The sequence below is a fragment of the Alligator mississippiensis genome, chromosome 6, assembly GCF_030867095.1.
Source record: "Alligator mississippiensis isolate rAllMis1 chromosome 6, rAllMis1, whole genome shotgun sequence".
In the NCBI taxonomy this organism is placed as follows: domain Eukaryota; kingdom Metazoa; phylum Chordata; order Crocodylia; family Alligatoridae; genus Alligator; species Alligator mississippiensis.
Window position 1 is genome coordinate 10,019,286 of NC_081829.1, and position 19,689 is coordinate 10,038,974.

The following is a 19,689-nucleotide window of genomic DNA, read 5'->3' on the forward strand; positions in this document are numbered from 1 at the left end:
GTAGCAGGAGTCAGGTTGAGGAGCTGATGTGCTGGAGAGCAGGGTGGGCTCAAACTAGGGGGCTGGATGCTGGAGGGCAGGGCTACAATGCTTGGGAAGCCCAGTGCCACAATATCATATGGCTGGGGGCATGGTTGTAGGGTCAGAATTAGACCATATCATACCTGCTGGGGGCAGTGAACCAGAGTGGTGCCTAGTGCTGGAGTGTACACCCGGACACTGGCACATTGCAGAGTTCAGAGGTGAAGAGCAGGGCTAGGCAGCCACAATGTGGGAAAGCCTCAAAATCAGTGGTCAAGGCCAGGCCGTAGGAGAAACACCAAGGGACTCGATATTGAGACAGAGCTGGGTGTTGTAACATCTTTTGGGGCCCATAGTGTGCCAACAGGTGTTACTCCTTTGAGGGAGCTATGCCACCTCCCCAATCCAACAGAAACATCTCTTTGCCAGGATAGCCACAATTATTTGAGGGGCTTTAGCAGTGTAGCTACAGCAGTTTAGGAATATAGAAAAATCACACCTGTATCTGGCAGGGCTATGCCAGACAATTCCAGCATAAGCTTGACCTTCAGTTATTCCCCTGACCTCTTCACCAAAGGAGTTGTTTGAAACTTTTAAGACATGATGAAAAACTGTCACCTTTAAGAGGTGTCTGGTTCAAAAACTACTCTTGATCTCTTCAGCCACCAAGTGACTGTAGGAAGTCAGGATTACACAACAGTTTCGCCAGCTAAAACTGAGAAAAATTCACTTCCTCTAGCAGATACTTACCAAGCAAATTCCTTCTGCTGGTATAAACTGCATCTCCGCTGGAGAGCTCATGCATTGCACTTTGCTGTCAGTTAGAGCCAACCAGTCACAAAGCTGGAAATATTGCTTCCCTAAAGGTGGACACTAGCAGAGGTCAAATCCAATCAACGTAAATTTAGTTCCCTGCAGATTAGAATTGTAGATTGTGCCTCATTTATGTGAACAAAACACTTAAAATGCACTGATCCACCCTTTCATTTGTATGTTGTATTTCTGCCCCCCCACAAATGAATGACCAAATCTATCCTTGAACTCCACTGTGTGCCCCAGTAAGGCCCACCAATTTTCAACACACAGTATGTGCATGGATATTTGAGCACCTTAAGTGATCATTTGCTAACACAGGAGCTCACCTCAGCCTCAACTATTATGGTACAGCTCAGGCACAAATCCCCAAATACTCCCTGCAAACCCCTCCTGATAAACAGTCACAGGTACAAGCCCGTTATTGGTCAGCCTGAAACTCAAATTCCCGAGACTTGCTTGACTCAAAGCAATATGTCGTGTTTCCTATTAACTTACACGCAGATTTAGAAATGTTGATACATATCTTCCAAAGTACTTCATTGACCATATAGTTTTATTACCAGTTAAAGGAATAGCATCTAAATGTACTTATATGGAATATTATTGTAGGAGGAAAAAACGAAGGTTGCAAAAAATATAAACCCCCTGGGCTAGAGTTCAGATTGTTGACTTATGATGAAGCAGGCTCTTTTGTACTTGGTTGGTTTCTGTTGCCTTGCACTCTGGAGAGTCGGTTATACTTACATAATGCATGGATGAAGTGCACGTGCCAAGCAATGGATTCCCAGTGTCTCATAGGTTACCTGGTGGGCTCAGAATGACAATTTCCTTCACTTTTTGTTTTCTTGATGTTTTACACTTAGGTGCTAAATGAGGTGTTTGTTTTTAGGGACAGTAGTGGAGAGAGAAACACACTAGGATTAAGACTAGTGCTTTTGGATGCCCAAGATAGATTACTTAACATAGCCTAATTTGCAGAAAGTACAAAGCACCTGCCCTCTGAAAAATAATTCTCCTTTGAGATACCTAAGGTTGGGTACACAAAAGCTCTAGTCCTTTTTGAAAACCCTGTCCACAGATATCATGGTAGCATGTAAACCTTTACTTGGCACATACTGTTTAAACAAACATGGGCAAGTAAATTAGACCACTTACAAAGAGGTACTATAGAAGATATTTATTACAAATTCACAAATAGAGTTTTTACATGATTTCAAAATAGCCGTTAGATTCCAAATCTGTTCTGTTTGGAATGGGGAGTGCTATTTGATCCATAATAAACACCTATCAAAACTGCTTCCTGCTGGGGAAGACGGCAAGCCAGAAGAAAGCCACAGCCTAGTGTTTCTCTTCCATTCATAAAAAAAATCACATCCCCCCAGACTGATGATGGATGTTTATGAAGGAGCAAGGTATGGTAGCTGTCAGTTTGCATCTGGCACTGCAGTGGTCCCCACACTGGCTCCAAGCCATTCACTGCAGGGGTAGGTCCTGACATACATGGGGGGAGGGGGGGGGGAAGGGGCAGCCATCCTGTGCACAAGCAAGGCACGCAGATGCTGTCTACTTAGAGCAGACCCTGGTCTGCACCTGGGAGACATTCCCACCCCCAAGCGGTAAATATGAGCAGCAGGGAGACTGCCTCCCTTATGGCTCTCCCATACCTCACAGCATTCACTTCCAACACAGAGGCAGAGTATCTCCTGCTGGGAAAAGTTTAACACAGACTGAACATCACAAACAGTATCATGACCTCAGTCTTCCGCCAGAGCAGCAGCCACCATCCCACTGACACATCCAATGGGCCCAGCACATGAGCATGTGATGCTAGAGATCTACTGACTACCATAAACACTTTCAAGCCTAGGAAGCTTCTAAATAGAAATGGTGGCATTTTCCCAAGCACCGAGCAGTGGAAGTTGGAGGTGCCCAGCATCTCTGAATAACCAGGCTACTTGTTTAGATACTTTAACAGCCTGATTTAGGCAGCAGATTGGAAAACGTTTGCTTCTAGTTGCAAATCACACAGGCCGGAACTCTGCTAGCGACCGTGAACTTTACAATCAAGTCCATTAACATTTACAAAATACAAGGCAAGGGCTCATTCAGAGCTAACTGCCGATCAGATGAGATATTAAGAGTCCTGAAGCAGCAGAGTGCGGGTGCAGACCACAGCACATGTGCTTGACCAACCGTCTCGCTACAGGCTGTCAGCCATGCTTCAGCATATGGATGCAATGGGGATGGCAGCTGTGCACCTACTTCCCTTCACTGTTTCAGCCAACTCCAATCAAGGCTCTAAAAGAAGAGGCAAAAGAATAACCTGAGTCCCAGTACCCTCATGAATTTCCACTGAACAGCCCTAGTGGCAACCCCCCTGCTTGTGCAAATGCATTGTCCCAAATTGCACTCTGGTCCACCTTAGAATTAGGCCTAAGATTATAAGGCCTCTGAGGTGGGAAATGTCTTTGCATTATGGGCCAGAACTTATGACAGCCTGCTCAAGTCCCTGATAAAGTTATTGCAAAAGGCAGCTGGTTCTTCCTCCTGCTCACTGTTTTTTGCAACATAGTCTTCAGGCAGTTTTTGGCACTAATGCATAGTTTGCAGTTCAGCTCTGGGTGCACATTCCTACTGAGCATGCTCCATTGGGCTGCACTCTGTCTTGGCAAGTACACAGCAACATAAGTTAACCTGGGACAAGTCCCAGAATTATAGCTAGGCAAACCCCCAAGCCTAGCAGTTGTTTTCCTCTGGTTTTTAACATCAACCTTCTCATGTTTTAGCCCTTGAAAGAGAAGGGTGTGGGGGGCTAAGTTCTAGCTTGAGTTCTTGGTCTGAATGGTAGAAACTTCCTTAGTGTTGTGTATCTACTTTATCCAGTGAATATTAAATGCAAGATGCAGTGGGAAGGAACTGGGGAGAAAGAACAGGTACAGTAAAATCCCTGCTTTCTGGCATTCTACTAGCTGGCATACTCTATTAATTGGTGCCACCGTGCTGCCACCGCCATCCACCACTACGACCCCCACACACAAGCCATGTGCTACCTCCCCATGCCATCGCCGCCACCTACCACCCCATGCCGCTGTGTGCAACCGGCCCCCCCTCCAGTTTCAGTGTTTTCAGTTAACTGGCATTTTTACATTGCTGGCACCTGGCATTCCCCACTCATGCCAGATAATGGACATTTTACTGTACCAGAAGCAGCGAGTTACCAAGCCTCCATGTTTAGCCTTTTGTCCTCTAAGCTATAGGTTCTTTTTGACACAAGCAAATGGGGATCGTAAGTTCTCACCAAGTGAAGTCTACTGGGTAACTAAAGGGATGTATTTGGTAGCTGTGCTGGTCTGAGACAAAAAGAAATGCAACACTAGAACTCTTGGTTCAGAGATGAGATAAATTCAGGAGACTTAGGGCTTTGCTGAGTCCTCTTAGACAGAAAGAGGAATGAACTAATTGCCCCAATGCTTCTGCTTGTCCCCACATTTTACATATTCCAGCCTCTCAAAAATCAGAGGAAAGTGAACGGTCTACTTTCCCATAGCCAGGGACCTACCTAAATGGTGGGGGAATCATCCGTATTCAATCACAGAGAATTCCCTAGCTAATAGTTTTGTCAGTACCTGCATTTCCATTGGAATTAAAATAAGGAGACAAGAGTAGAGCAAACAGTTTGTTAGAACACTACATGCATACCGGCCACAGCAGCTCACCTCCACAAGTCACCTAACATATGCAAGAGCCTAAAGCCTCAAACACCAACTGGCAGCTCTGAAGAACCAGGCCCCTGAAGCATACAAGCACTTACCATCAAGCTACTGCTCTGCTCCTGTTTTGCCTCTTGCATAATTGTGCTAAAGCGGTCGAGATAGTGCAGGTTCTCTTCCATTACGCGGGCAAAAGTTTCCCTGCAAAAGTAAAGCACCAGAGAGCAGATTTAAGCTGAGACTGGATGACACCTCCAGGAGGCATGGGACAATGAAAGGAGAAGGAATTTGGAGTCACTCACTGCCATTCTATACATTACTCTTTCTGGCAGCAGCAGGTGGCAATGGAAGGAGGTGGTGATGGGTGGCAGGAGTGGCTCCTGGACTCACAGGGGAAGGCATGGGAAGCCAAGGAGGTAAAGGCAGCAGAAGCCTGTAAGCCATGGAGTTAGCCACTCACAGGCTGCATGCTGCCTGCAGGCCACCAGGACCTTGTTTGGCACAGCACTCTTCAAATGCAATTTGCAAGGAAGTGATAGACCAAACTCTTAGACTCAGCAGAGAGATAATGTCAGGAATGGCTCACATCGTGTGTCCTGTACTTAACCTTGGATGTGCAGTCAGCCACAGGGGTGTCACTCAATTGGAAATCTGAGATAAACACCAGAACCAGTCTGAACCAGCCAATTCGTAAAATTCTGAACCACCATGCAAGAGAAATCAAGCTACTTAAAAGAGAAGACTATGGCTTATAATGTGTGGTGTTCTGTCCGTCTAAAATGACAGTCAATAATCGCAATTAAAATGGACCACAAGATTTTAAACCACTTTGGCAACAGCCAAGTAGATTTTGTGTGGCCACTGTCTGCTACCAATAAACAGTTGTTTTCATCCACATTCTTACAATCAGGCACTAACAGTAAATGAAGGATGAGAGAAAAAGAGGAGTGCCCTAAGCCTACTGTCACTGTTGAAATCCAGAGCATCTCAAGACTCCCAAAGCCTTCTCTAAACATGAACAGGGGAAGTGGTCTGGAATCACTTAGACTGTAAGCTTTTGGGGAAGGAACCACCTCTTCCTTTGCTGGTACAGTGCTGAGTACAAAGAAGTCCTGGTCCATGTTAACCAAGCCAGTGCTGTCTCAGAAGTGGAGACCAGCTTCTGCATGCAAAAAGTTTCTTTAGGAAAGAGATAAATTTGTCTTGGTAAAAGCTGCTCTTCCAGTTGGCTCTTACCCATCTCTAGGTGTGGACACTGAAGAGAGAGAGTGGGGCACGGTTCCTGAAGAGGTCTGCGGGAGCCAGGCAGCTGTTGCGGTTGTGGCTGAACCTTCTAGGCTAGAACTTGCCAAAGAGCGAGCAGAGCTCTGAGTCTGGAAGAAGAACAGAACTGTTTTCATTGCCCGGTTTCAGTGGATGGAAAATAAAGATGTTAGTTGCACCTCATGTGTGCTAAAAGACCCCGAGCACCATTTAACATATGTACATTCATGCAAAAGGAATGACAAAGCCCCAGAAAGCTGTGAAATACCATGGGTGAATGTTCTCATGGTCCCAGGACCTTGCCCATATTGTGCACACAAACACATGCACACCCACCCACCCACCCACCCTCTAGCGTATTTGTTCTCCAAACCCAAGCCACATCCTAAAACAAGGGTCAGCAGCCTTTGGCAACCTCCTGTGAAACCACTGGATCCAGCCTAAATACCTGGGGCTTCAAAAGAAGTATTTGACAGCAGGGGGCACCAGCTATAGGCACTTTCCATGTGTCACTCCAGAAATGAGCAGCAGTGGCCGGCTCCTAGCACCTGCCTGCCTACCTCTAACCCAGGGCAAAGCAGTCCGCCCCGCAGCCAGAAAAGGTGTCCTATCCATGCCCTAGAGGAGCCACCTTGTTTGGGGAGAACCATATATAGTTTGCATACTGATTCTTTAGGGTACCAGATGGTGATGAAAAGTTTATGCTTCCCTAGGAGCTGAGTGGATTACCTCTAACCTGCTTACATCTTTGTGAGCAGAGACTGAGCTTATACCCCAGCTAACATGCTGCCCCATTCATGCTCCAGAACCAAAGCAGGCCAGTGCAAGAGGCAAACATGATATTCCACAGCAGGCTGTCTTTCCTTGTCTTGTCTACATAAGAATTCTTCAAGGACAGTAAACGACCATGTCTTACCATGCGTGTACACAACCCACCACAATAGGGCCTCAGCTTCAGCCTCCAAACAGCAAGCAGCCAGGGAACAATTCCTACTTACACTGAGCATATAATGCTTCAAACCTCCTACAGGGCTTCACAAACCATTGCAGATTTGACAGGTCACACACCACCTGGCTGAAGAGATCAGCATTAGCCTTTAAGGACTTCAATCTTAAGTCACTTACACAAGCAATTTTCAGCAAATGCCAAATCTCCCTCTGCCTTTTGCCCTGCATCTGCATCACTGAGTTGTCAGCCTCCTTGATGTTATTCAGAGCCACTTCAATCTTTGGAAGCAAATCGATAATCTTCTGCTTACAGCCCAACAACTTGCTGTAAGGTAAAGAGGAGAAACCAGAGTTACTTTGCCATACAGGGTGCAGCAAGTTTTGGCAGTCTGTGTACTTGCAGTGCTTACAGAGCTTGTGATACAGACAACTGGACAATATATGCTAACCCCATCATCGACAAGGATATCTGCAGGCACTAAAAGTGTCTCCAGGGTCACTGTTGCACATGGATGTCTCCCCCTATCTGGTCTGGGAACAGGAAGATTGGCAGCCAGCAGCTGCCACTGTCAAGTTATTAGGGCACATGAACACCCTAATGGTTTTGGTGGCTCCAGGTGCTGCCAGTACAGCAGCTTAGCCATCAAAGCACGAAGCGCACCCTAAGAAGGCACCAGCTGCTGAGGAGACCATAACAGCTGGCAAAAGGTGTGGGCATATTTTCATGTGCCTTCAGCCAACTGATGGGTGGCAGCAGAAACTACTTCACTCAGGAGAACTCTGAGCAACCCTGCTACCTGAACAGGATATGCTGCAGCAGAGGGTCTTTGAGTATTACCACACTCACTGTTTTGCCAGGACCACCGCAGTTGTGCTGGCAAAGCTTTCTAGGATAGATTAGACCTTAGTCAAAGGTGAAACGATGCTTCCTTGGCTCCACATTTAAAAAAAAGAAAGAAAAAGAGAAATACAAAATACAGTGTATTCGTACACCAGAATTAATGTTATGCTGAGAACCTTAGATTTTTCATTTCCTAAAACTGTTTAACAGAGTGACTCATTCAGCTGGGACATAAATCACCACTTATTAATACTATAGATGGAGTTTATAAACTCAGCACAAGGAGAGCTTCCAGTACTGCACAGACTCAATGGGAGAAAGTTTCTACACTTCAAACTGTGTATATTTTATTTTTTTCTGCCCCACAAGAAACTCTGAACCTTACCCTATAGGGCTCCACTGCAGAGGCAGTGACGTGGGCATGGAAGTCATTTAGAGAACACATGAAATGCTCTTGGGAAAAGGCATTAAAAGGGCCGTTTCAACTGATTCGTGCACAATTCTTGAAAGAGAAGCAATGCTCAGTTGTAGGCCACACCATTCTATTGACAGTTGGTAATTTGAAGGATATATGCAAGAGTGAATGAAGCAGACTTCTCTTTACCGCCTTTGAATATATTGGGGCAGCAATGGGACTGTGTCCTTCCACAATCTGAACTGCACGTCTCTGAATGAAGTTTTCATTTTTGAAATATGAATGCAAGGGGTCTGTTTCCCAACTGAATTAATGTGTTAATAAGATCTCTCCAGCCTAAAAGTTGCATTTCATCTCTGCTTTCTAACTCACAGACAAGCTCTCCTGGTACCTTAAGTGGCCAAAGAGCTCTTTGAGAACTCTGTCCTGGCTCTGCACAGTCTGCACAATAATCTTCACCATGTCCGTGCTGTCACTGTAGGCATGATCTGGGAGGAACAACAATCCTCTTGTTAGCAAAATGCCCTTGGAGATAGGACACACCGCTCTTAGATACAAATCCATAGAACCCCCTCCCCGCCAATATATTTCACCTAACAAGAGAAGCCTGATAAAAAAGGCAGGTTCAAAAAGGGAATTAGATGAAGTGGAGGGGTCAGTTCTGGGACCAGTTTTGTTCTATATCTTCCACAATGATCTGGAACAGTGGTTTTCAACTTTTTCATTTGTGGATTCCTAAAAACTTTTGAATGAAGCGTGGACCCTTCTGGAAATTTTGAATGGAGGTGCAGACCCCTCTGAATTATGAGTATGGGTATTCACATACTTTTGATTGATCATAGTCATCTTTTGCAGACCCCTTAGACATAGTCTGTGAACCCCCAGGGTCTGCAGACCACAGGTTGAAAAACACTTTGGAAGATGGGATGGAATGCACCCTCAGCAAATTTGCAGATAACATTAAGCTGAGTGGAGCAGCAGATACATTGGAGGGTAGGGCTAAGATTCAGAGAGACCTAGACATTGTGGAAGATTGAACCAAAAGAAATCTCATGAGGTTCAATAAGGAGAACTGCAAAGTCCTGCACTTAGGACAGGACAATCCCATGCACTGGTACATGCTAAGGACTGACCGACTAAGCAGCAGCTCTGCAGAAAAGGACCTGGGGGTTACAGTGGACAGTAAGGTGGATATGAACCAACAGTGTGCTCTTGTTGCAAAGAAGGCTAACAGTATACTGGGCTGCATTAGTAGGAGTGTTCATAGCAGACCAAGGAAAGTAATTCTTCCTCTCTATCCAGCATTGGTGAGGCCACAGCTAGAGTTGTAGATCCAGTTTTGCCCCCCCCCCCCCACAAAAAGGATGTGGACAAACTGGAGAGAGTCCAGTGGAGGGCAAGAAAGTTCAGACGGCTGGGGAACATGACTTATGAGGAGAGGCTGAGAGAACTGGGCTTACTGAGTCTGAAGAAGGGAAGACTGAGGGGGAGATTTAATAAGAGCCTTTAACTACCTGAAGGGTGGTTCCAAAGAGGATGGAGCTGGGCTGTTCTCAGTGGTGACAGATGACAGAGCAAAGGGCAATGGTCTCAAGTTACAATAAGGGAAGTTTAGTTACATATTAGGAAGAACTCACTAGGAGGGTAGTAAATTGCTGGAACAGGGTACCCAGAGAGGTGGTGGAATCTCCATCCTTAGAGGTTAAGACCCAACTAAACAAAGCCTTGGCTGGGATAATATATTTGGGGATGGACCAGCTTTGAGCAGGGGGTTGGACCAGATGACCTGAGGTCCCTTCCAACCCTAATTTTCTATGATTATGAATTCATGGTGGACAAGTCCATTAACAGCTATTAAACAGAACAGTCAGAATGTATCCTCTGACATCCCTAACCTAATGGTTGATGCCAAAGAGCAACTGAAACATATGTCCCAGTGGTTTTACAGACAGTGCTCAACTATTCACTGGCATACTGTTTCCAAGCAGATTAGACAGGAATTGATTACACTAGACATCTTGTATACATACCCTCCCTTTAAAGTGACTATTATTTGCCAGTGTTGGAGACAGGATTTCTGGGCTGTGTAGATGCATGTCTAGATTGATCTGACCCACCATGGCAGTACTTATGTTGGGGGGTATTAAATCAACTGAATCAGTCTTCCTTATTATGAACAATCACACTGCAGTTCAATCCTCTCTTCACTCTTGCTCTAAAATTGAGCCACTCTGGCTGGCTGAGCACTGATTTCCATAAGGGTTGCAGCTATTTCCCCAAACACACAACTGTGTACAATCCTCCTTGATGGCTACTGCCCTGGTTGCAAAATACAGGGCTATTTCAATTCCCATCACCCTTCCTCCTTTTACTCTACCCACTGTATTCAAAAAAGAGATTACTTTTAGAGGGAGGTGAGAAGCCCTTTTTTTTGAGGCAAGTAGTAGAGGGAGAGATGATGATGCTGTTACAAGGGGGGGGGGGGGTGTGTGTGTGTGTGTGTGTGTAAGACTAGTGGACATGCAAAATACAGTAGTGAGACCACACAGCTAAGAAGCTGGAATAAGCATTTCAGTGTAGAGGTCATTCGAGAGCGGCTGATCAACCCAGCAACAAGAGACACTTGGACTGGCACAAGCCAGGACTTGGAACCTCAAGAGCATAGTAGCTCAAGCATACAATTATTCACACAGTTTTAAACACATTACTACTACAACTACACCAGACCACTACCTTCTCTATCCAGAGCTCTCACCAAGCTCCCCCACATCAGGGGGTCTCTCTTTGTCACAACCCCACTATTCCCCTTGTCCTTGCCCGAGACAATACTTTAAAGTCTGACATTCATTACTGAAGGCAAAAATCAGCAGAAGGGTTTGAATTTTAAGGTAGGTCACAGAACAAGTCTCTTCCATACCTGGAGGCCTGGGTTTCAACTGTTTATACAGGTCTATGGCCTTTTGTTCCCTGCCAAGAGAAGAAGGTAAATGCTTTACACGTGTCCACACACAGAAGAACTGTTTACAAGCAAAAAATGTTTCAGATTAAAGTGCTATTGTGGAAGGAGAAAACATCAGAATTCAGTCCCCTCTGGGAAGTTTTGTGTATCAGAAGAAAGGGTCTATACCTCAGACAGCTTCACTGTACCCTCAACCCAGTCCAGTACCCTTCAGCTTTCGCTGGACTTGGGATCTGAAATATGAGTAACCAGAGAAGAGACGAGCTGTAAGACTGGCTATCCAGTCTGCTCTTCACCTCATCCCTAAGTGGGTAGACATGGGACGGAACCTTGTTCTCAGCCAACCCTAGACTGAAGGAATAATCTTGGTTTGAAATGCATTTTGAGGTGCTTGTGGGCAATACTGTAATATGAAGCTGTTCCCAGTACAGAAGTTTGGATTTTAGAAGGTGCCATAAATTGCTCTCACCAAACGCAGCAATGCAAAGCTAGGGGAATGAACAATACTGAAACGCCTACAGAGACAAGGAGGACTTCAGAGCAATTATTACCTCCTTGGGACCAGTGGGCCCTTTTGCAATCAAGACCCTGTAATCTCTATTCAACACCTCCCAGCTCTATTACTGTAAATGGCTGTCTTGGGAACATGTCTCATTGGTTTTATAGACAGTGAATAACTATTCCCTGGCACATTGCTTCCAAGCATATTAGACTATGCAGGATCAATGAGAAGGGCCTTATGGAGGTGTGCACCATATTGAAGCAAATCCTTTTATAATTACCAGAGCAGAAACTGTATTACAGTAGTATCTAGAGACCTTTTGTGCTATGTACTGCACGCACATAATGACAGTGTGTTCCTGGCCCAAAGAACACTCTGTCTTGCCAATACAGACCCAACAGGGTAAAAACAGATTATCATCCTATTTTAAAGATGGGGAAATTGAGAAACATGTTAAGTGACAAACCCAAAGTCATACAGGGAATTGGGCAGAGCTGGGAACAGAATCTGGATGCCCTGCACCCCAATTTAAGGCCTTAACCATAAGGCAGCCATTCTTCTTCCCAGGTCCAAACACAGCACTCCCCGAGCGACAATTTCCTCTCTCTCAAAATTCTCCAATCCAATCCCAGGACTTCACCAAAAATTGTTCATCAACCAGTCAGGTGGGATCTTATAGCCCTCACCCAGAAGTGGGACATAGTTGGAAGCCTCATAGTATGCTACCTGTATCACTCTTATTAGTAAAGCTTGGTGTCATATGCCCCTTTGTCTAGTCCCCCTGCTGCCTGCTCTCAATCTGAAGTAAGCTTACTGGAATCAATGCACTGACTCAGAACTGACATTACTGTAACTCAAAACAGATGTGGATCCTGAATTCCCAAGGTGGACAATGCATAAAAAATGACTGGGGGCAGGGGTGACAGTAAGTATAGCTTGGAGCAAGAGGGCAGCCGCCTTGCTTAATGCACATTTGTACTATAGAACAGTGCAGATGTAGGCTATAGACTAGGGCAGAGGTGCTGGAGAGCAGAGTTCAGACTACATGTGTAACCCTCACCTTGGCACTACCTGAGTGCTTCACTTTGCAACTTCAGGGTTTTATTTCTTTTAATGTTGTACAAAGGTTTTAAATCAACACACAAATTGATTCAAGTTGCTGTTTTTCTTGCTCCAGAACCACATCTGAAACACTTCATACAGTAAGAGAAAACATTATTGGCATTTCTCCAGTGTTGGCTCATGAACATTTATCTCCCTCCAATCAAAACAGGAACCTTTGGAGTAAGAGCAAAGCAAGAAAATCAAGGTTTTCCAAAGGCGCTGGGCATGTAATGCCTGGACAATGCCACAGCATTGGGGAAACCTCACAACACACACACTTGACCTTCCTCATCCAAACAAAAAGACAGACATGAAAAAGCAAAAACTTTTACACTTTGTAATGATTTCAATAAGCAAACATAAAAGCTGTTGTCCTTACAGGCCCTCCATAACATCTCCTTGGCGCCTTGCATACGGACTCCTTTGCAGTTCCACAATCTCTGTGTGCAGAGCCATAATCTGTTCATCTAGGTAAGCAATATCTCCAGCCTGATGGGGAATAAAGTAACTCTGTAGCTCCTAAATTGTAAATGGAAAGTGATATCTTCCTCCCCCCCAGTCAATCAAAGCAAGCAGCAGTAACATATAAAACAGACAAAAGGATCTTCAAATGTTCAACTTAATGGTGACCAACCCTTTTGGGAAGCATGCCACAAGTGCAAAGTATGAGACAGCACAAGTCTAATAACCAGCCACCACCACCACCACCCAGTGCTGCTGCATCCCACTAGCATGAGTGGGCAGAATATGGCCTGCGGGCCAGATCCAGCCCGCCAGGCAATTTCATCTGGCCCATGGGGCCCCTCCATAAACCCTGTGTAAGCTCTGGCCCTGGACTGTCCCTCTGAAAGCCAGGGCCTCCATGTAGGAGATGCGGCTCTGTATGCTAAGCAACCACCCCCTTCCCACCCCAGCCTTGCCTGACCCACCCCCAGCCCTTAGGTACTGGAGACAAGAAGCCTCTGCCTGGCAGAGTTTGTGCCTGCTCCCCGGCCGGTTATTCCTAGCCCTCCCTGCCTATGAGAGTGGAAATTTAGGTAAGGGCTTCACCAAGGCAGTGGCCAGAGACTCCCATTGGGGGAAAGGGAGCCAGAAGTGCAGGGAGCTGTGAGCTATGGGGCCAAGCTAGGCTGGCCCCACATGCTGCAGAAGCTGTGCCCTATGAGGCTGGGCGACACGGACCCTGCAACATGCCACAAAATGCACCTCCAGGGACTTGCACACTCCCTGGAGACTCCAAAGACCCTCCCACCCACACCCTCCTACACACCCCAACCACATACCCCAACACCCCTCCACACCCAGCCCCTTACCCACCACACGCCCCCACTCCCCAACCACACACCCTCCACATACATTCCCTTCCCCCCACATATAATATACAAGAATAAAACTGTATTTTAAGCTATTATGCAATCACCTCTAGATAATACTACATAAATGAACATTAATCAGGACAAAAAAAATTAAACTTAAAATTAAATTAAGTTATAGTAGATGTTTGATTTTTTTTAGTATATGATTTTTTCCCCCTAGTTTCAAGATGGCAACACCCCCCATTTCCACAGAGTACTTCTGAGGCAAGGGAAGGGACTTCTGGCGACAAAGGTCAGGGGTTGATCAAATTGAATGTGATCATTCTGTAGGCCTCAAGGAGATGCAATCTGATGTCTTGGAAACTAACTGAGGTAGAGCCATAAGAAAAGAAAGTTGTAACCCAAGAGCCAAAGTAAGCAAACCTCTTTTACATTCCATACCTGGGCACAATGAATGGCCTTTTCTTCCATTTCCTTCCAGGCTTTGAGCATCTTTTCAGAAGCTTAAAAAAAATGGAGTTTGGTTAATTCATAGAAAAGACATAGACATGAAACAAACTAGACCTGGCATATAGATCTAATTTATAAATGTATACACATACGCACAGATTTCTAAAAAATTGCACATAAAATTAAGTATATAACTCCTTTTTTAGGAATCTAAACTGTCCTGAATTCTTGACAAGCTGGGAAGGCAGTTTTTAGTAACATCATTTTTTTTTTTTTTTTAGTTCAGCCTGTTTGAAAAACTGAGCAGATGAATTTACACTTAAAAAAAAAAAAAAAAAAGAAGAAGAAATTCTGGCCTTTTGTATTTCTAATCAGTATTAGTATTTTTGATAATCCTCATCATCCTGCAAACAAATGGCCTGAGTGCAGGGAGTTTCTCTGTGCCACAGGATCTAGAGGTGAGAGTACAAACATTGGCTTTTGCAAGGTTAGGACAGATCCCAAACACTTCAGAAAACCCAACCTGACACTCCCCCCCCAAAAAAAGAGAATTCTCAAGGGCTTAAGACAGAGGGACCATTATGAAGCACTAGCTGCCTCAGCATAGGCCACGAAGCCACCCAGTAATTTCTACATTCATTCCATTTCTCAGGCTTGGGTCAGAGAAGATTTTTCAGAAAGATGCTCAGTCTCAATTTAAAGACCCAAAGTAATGAAGAGTCCAGCGGATCCCTACGTAAAATGTTCCAACAGTTGATCACCATCACCCCCACAATCCGGAAATACCAGGCTTTGTGCAGAAATCATTGGGTGGTGTTCTCTGGACTGTTACACAGGAGGTTAAAAAGGGTGATGCAGTAGTCCTATGGACTTTATTTCTATAAATCTCTCTTACAGGCATGTCTCTCTCTCTAAGTACTATATGCAAACAGGACATTGGTGATCATGGTCTTCCACAGATCTCTTCTCTTTGAGGCATACAGAATTTCCAGTGTCAATACATTCATCCATTTAGATAGACTCTTGACGTAAGTCAGCCTCTGTCTTCCACGATCTGTCCCTTCCTTCAATCTTTCCAGTTACAACCAGACTTTCAATTTCCTCTTTCCCTATAACATGTCCAAGAAACTCCAACTGTCTCTGTCTGATGTTAATCAGCAGCTTCCTCCTGCAGCCTGCTCTTAACAAAATCTCTTCATTTGAAGTGCAACTTGTCCAACATACTTTCAAGATGTACCTTAAGAACCACATCTCAGTCGCTTCAATTCACTTTCCATACTTGGCAATATTGTCCACTATTCCAATGCATACATGAGGACTCATATAACATAGCAATCCAAGACTCTTAACTACATACCCACAGAAATGTTACTATTTGTCAATATCTTTTTCATTTTCAGAAATGCGTCTTTTGCCATCTCTACTCTGTTTTATTTAATGATCGCATTTACCATCTGATGTTATCCAGCTTCCCAATTTTATCTAAAATCCCTTGCAGCTTCTCTTCTGAATCAGCTATTAAGACTGTCTCAGCAGCATAACACAAGTTGTTCAAATTCTGTCTACCAGTAATCAGCCTTGGTAAATCCTTAATCTCCCTTGGTATTTTCTCACAAGATGAATGAATCAAGTGAAAAAACAAAGCCTTGCCTCATGCCTCTCTTAATTTGGAATAAATCACTTAGTTCATTTTCTATCTTCACTGCCGCAGTTTGGTCCCAATAGAGGTTTCTTAAAATTCTCAAGTCTTTACCATCAATATCCAATTCTTCCAGCATTTTCATTAATGCCTCATGCGTGACTATCAAAAGCTTTGGTATAAACAAGAAAACACAAGAAAAGGTCTTTCCCTCATTTCTACTGCCTTCTCCCAAAACTATTCATGCTATGAAGATAGCATTCCTTGTACTTTGATCTTCAACAAAACCACACTGCACTTTTACATACTCTGGTCTTATTCTATGTCTAACTCTCACCATCAGAACTTTGTCACATAGCTCATTAAAATGATGGTTAAATGGAGTTCACATTCAGTGGCTCTGGGTCTTTTGGGGAGCACAATAAAGATCGATTTACTGAGGTCCTCAGGTATTACTCCACTTTCATAAATCTCACTGATAACACTTGTTAACTTTTCTATACCAAACTCTTCCAAACATTATTTGTTCTACTGTAATCTCATCTGGCCCCGCAGCTTTCTTGGTTTTCATTCGGTTGATAACTGCTTGTACTTCCGACTTAAGAATTTTGAAACCGTCCATGTTCTTCTTAATAGATGGCTTTTTTTCTTGACTGCTGTGAATTAACTCTTCAGTATAGTATGTCCATCTTTTTAATACTTGTTCTTGTTCCATAATTACATCACCATTCTTGGCTTTTATACATCCCCTAGCAGTACATCCTCCTTTGCCTGTGATGTCTGATATTTCTATACACTGATGTAACATCTTTATCCTTTTGTTTTTCTGTCTCTACATTTTTCATCAAGTCATTTTTCTTTTTTTTCATTGCACCTTGATTGAATTCTTTTGTCTAGTTTCTTATACTCTTCCATACTATGGGTTTTCATCTTTCTTTCTTCCATAAGTTCAAGGATTTCTTCAGTCAGCCGTTTCTGTTTCTTTTGCCTTACTTTTGATGGAATGACATCCTTGGCTGTTTCAACTAGTGCTTCTTCGAAAATTTCCCAGTTTAACATATTTCCTTCATCTTCAAGTTCTTGAAAATGGTTTTTGACTGCAACTGTGTACCTCTCTTTAATCATATCTTTTTTCCATTAGAACTGAGTAATCAAGCTTCTTTGTCACTTTTGGTTACTCAGGTTTCCTCAACCATATCTTAATGGTGTATACTACATGTACACGATCACTTCCACAGTCAGCCCCTGGGTAAGTTTCCGATTGTTGAATTGCATTCCTCAATCTTCTGTTGATGATGATGTAATCAATTTGGTTTCTTACGTTATCTCCGAGACTGTTCCATGTATACCTTTTTCTCAAGTGGCGTTCAAACCGTGTTCATAATGACCTGATTATTTGCAACTCTCCAACCAATCCATCTCTCTCTCCTTTCATTTTTCTCACCAAGTCCATGAGGTCCAACAATATTATCTACTCCTCCTAACCAACTTTTGCAATTAGGTCACCCATCACTACGACCACTTCTTGAGGTCTTCATTGTTTTGCTTTATCAAGGTCCTCATAGAAACAATCAATGTCCTCTTCCCCACTTTCAGCCGTCGGTGCATAAACTTGTACTAGTGCAATGCTGAAAGGTTTAGCCTTTATTTTCACAAGCATCACTATCAGATATTGTCCAAAAGCCATGCAAACATTTTGAGGTTTCTTCCTCCAAAATCAACCCAACCACCCTTTTGTGCATCTGGCCTCCTGAACAGATGATCTACACATCTTCTGAAACAATAATTCCAGCCTCTTTCCAATGTGTTTCACACAGACCTAGAATATTGATCTTTAATCTCTTAATTTCATGCCTGACATCGTCCAATTTCTCAATTTGATGTAGAGTCTTCACGTTCCCATTTTGACTGCTCTCTTGTGAGCGTAGACTGTAACATGCTGATGGTCAGGAGTCACCTGTTGCACATGACTATCCTTACCAGGTGAGGTCTTGATTCCCCCATCACACACCCATAAGGGAAAAATCCCCAAAGAAGTCCACACAACAATCAACCTTCCCCCAATTCACCCCCTTCTTACTCATTTGTAGGACACGTCTCTGCTATGATACCTCCAGTACTCTTCTACAACCCCAAGGAAGTAGGTGTGAAGCAGGGACACTCCATCTACTACTACTACCTTCTCATTCTCCCTTATCTTCCCCAACATTCTCGTTCCTCCTCTTTCCCTCCCCAAATCTCCATCCCCAACTAATAAACACAGTGACAAAAACACCAATAAAACCAGCTGATTGCTACCATGTTCATTCATTCAGATCAGAACTCATCCCCAACCGTCCATCTGCTTGTACCTTGCACCTTATAAATTCTCTGAATCTATCCATGTTTGTGTACAGACAAGGTTCCATGTTTGTGTGGCACTCACCATCACTTTCACTGAGGCTTCAGTATAAAGCCTAACCATAATATAATTGTGTATTAAATAGCAACAGCAGTGACCAGTTATGCAGCATGATCCAAAGAAGGGAGGTCCCACTAGACAATCCAGGAGGTCCCACCTGACTTGTTCTAAGTGAAATACTCCTAGAATGCTTACATATTCCATAAGCCATCTGGTCACTGTATCTCTCCAGATCAAGGTGAATACTCTGATGAAAGAATTCCAGCTTTGCTTTCAGTTGCTGAGATGCTGATACCATATTATTTTTCATTTTGGTTAAATTGGCATTATATCGGAGGAGACTCAACCTAGAGTAATAAGCACAAAAAGCATTTCTTAAAATTAATAAAAAAACTAATGAAAATTAACAACGATAACGAAGAACTGACTGCAGTGAGGAAACTTAATTCTGGCACCTGAAAGGAATGCTTTAGGTGATCATGAATTTCTTTTAAAAACAATCTATGAAAATGATGATTCTTATGGTGCTACTGACTGGACAAGTCACAACCCCTCCATGCCTTAGTTCCCTATCTGTGAAATAGGGAAGAGTGACTCTTCTTTAATTTTCCAATTTTATTAGCCTTACCCACTTAGAGTGACCCCAGCAGACCAGGATTGTTTTTAAAAATTAGTTTAAGCTCATTTAGGACCACAAGTCATTACCATGCACTAATCATAACTATTTGACTATTTCATCAGTTCAAGGCAGGCAAGGTAGCTCAGTTACCTTACCCATGTATGCACTGACCTTAACATTTTTGGATTTCTTTTAAAATTAAACTTAAATTGGAATTTGTTGGATTTTTTTAATACTTATTAGGGAATAATTACTCTGCCCCATGATGTATTTTACTCCCCATGAATTACTCTTGTGTACTCTCAAACTGAATTCCAATTTAATGAAGTTTTCATCTAGAATGTGTGCGATGGAAGAGATACCTCTGAGCGATCAGTTGGAAATCCAAAGAGGATCTACCATATAAATTTAGGGTGGTAAAGAGCGAAGCACTTCAAAAGGGTGGGCAGGCAACAATCATATAAGCTGCTTACAGACATAAAAGAAAAACAGAAAAAAATGGTGCTTTACTGTAAACTCCATGCACCCCCATGCTGAGCCCAGCACATGCCCAGATGAGGCACTGTTAGTTTGACCTTGCTCACCCAAAGTCTGAATAGATCGGGCACTTCAGCAGGGCTTTTTTGGCACTTTTATCTAATAGCTGATTGAATCAGCTTTAGATGAAAGTGACAAAAAGCCTCGC

The 19,689-nt window shown here is 43.7% G+C and overlaps 1 protein-coding gene across 1 annotated transcript in view; it reads right to left on the reverse strand.

Moving 5' to 3' along the window:
• Positions 1-1,999: 1,999 nt before the first annotated feature.
• The window catches only part of CHUK (component of inhibitor of nuclear factor kappa B kinase complex), a 43,773-nt gene continuing 26,083 nt past the window's right edge, over positions 2,000-19,689 (reverse strand). Inside the window, exons 13-21 of the mRNA XM_014605008.3 lie at positions 18,581-18,732; positions 14,337-14,398; positions 12,959-13,068; positions 10,932-10,981; positions 8,406-8,502; positions 6,936-7,083; positions 5,784-5,920; positions 4,649-4,748; positions 2,000-3,135 (exon numbers count right to left, since the gene is read on the reverse strand). Coding sequence (XP_014460494.2) covers positions 3,106-3,135; positions 4,649-4,748; positions 5,784-5,920; positions 6,936-7,083; positions 8,406-8,502; positions 10,932-10,981; positions 12,959-13,068; positions 14,337-14,398; positions 18,581-18,732 — 886 coding nt within the window. The 3' untranslated portion in view covers positions 2,000-3,105. The remainder of the gene's footprint in view (positions 3,136-4,648; positions 4,749-5,783; positions 5,921-6,935; positions 7,084-8,405; positions 8,503-10,931; positions 10,982-12,958; positions 13,069-14,336; positions 14,399-18,580; positions 18,733-19,689) is intronic.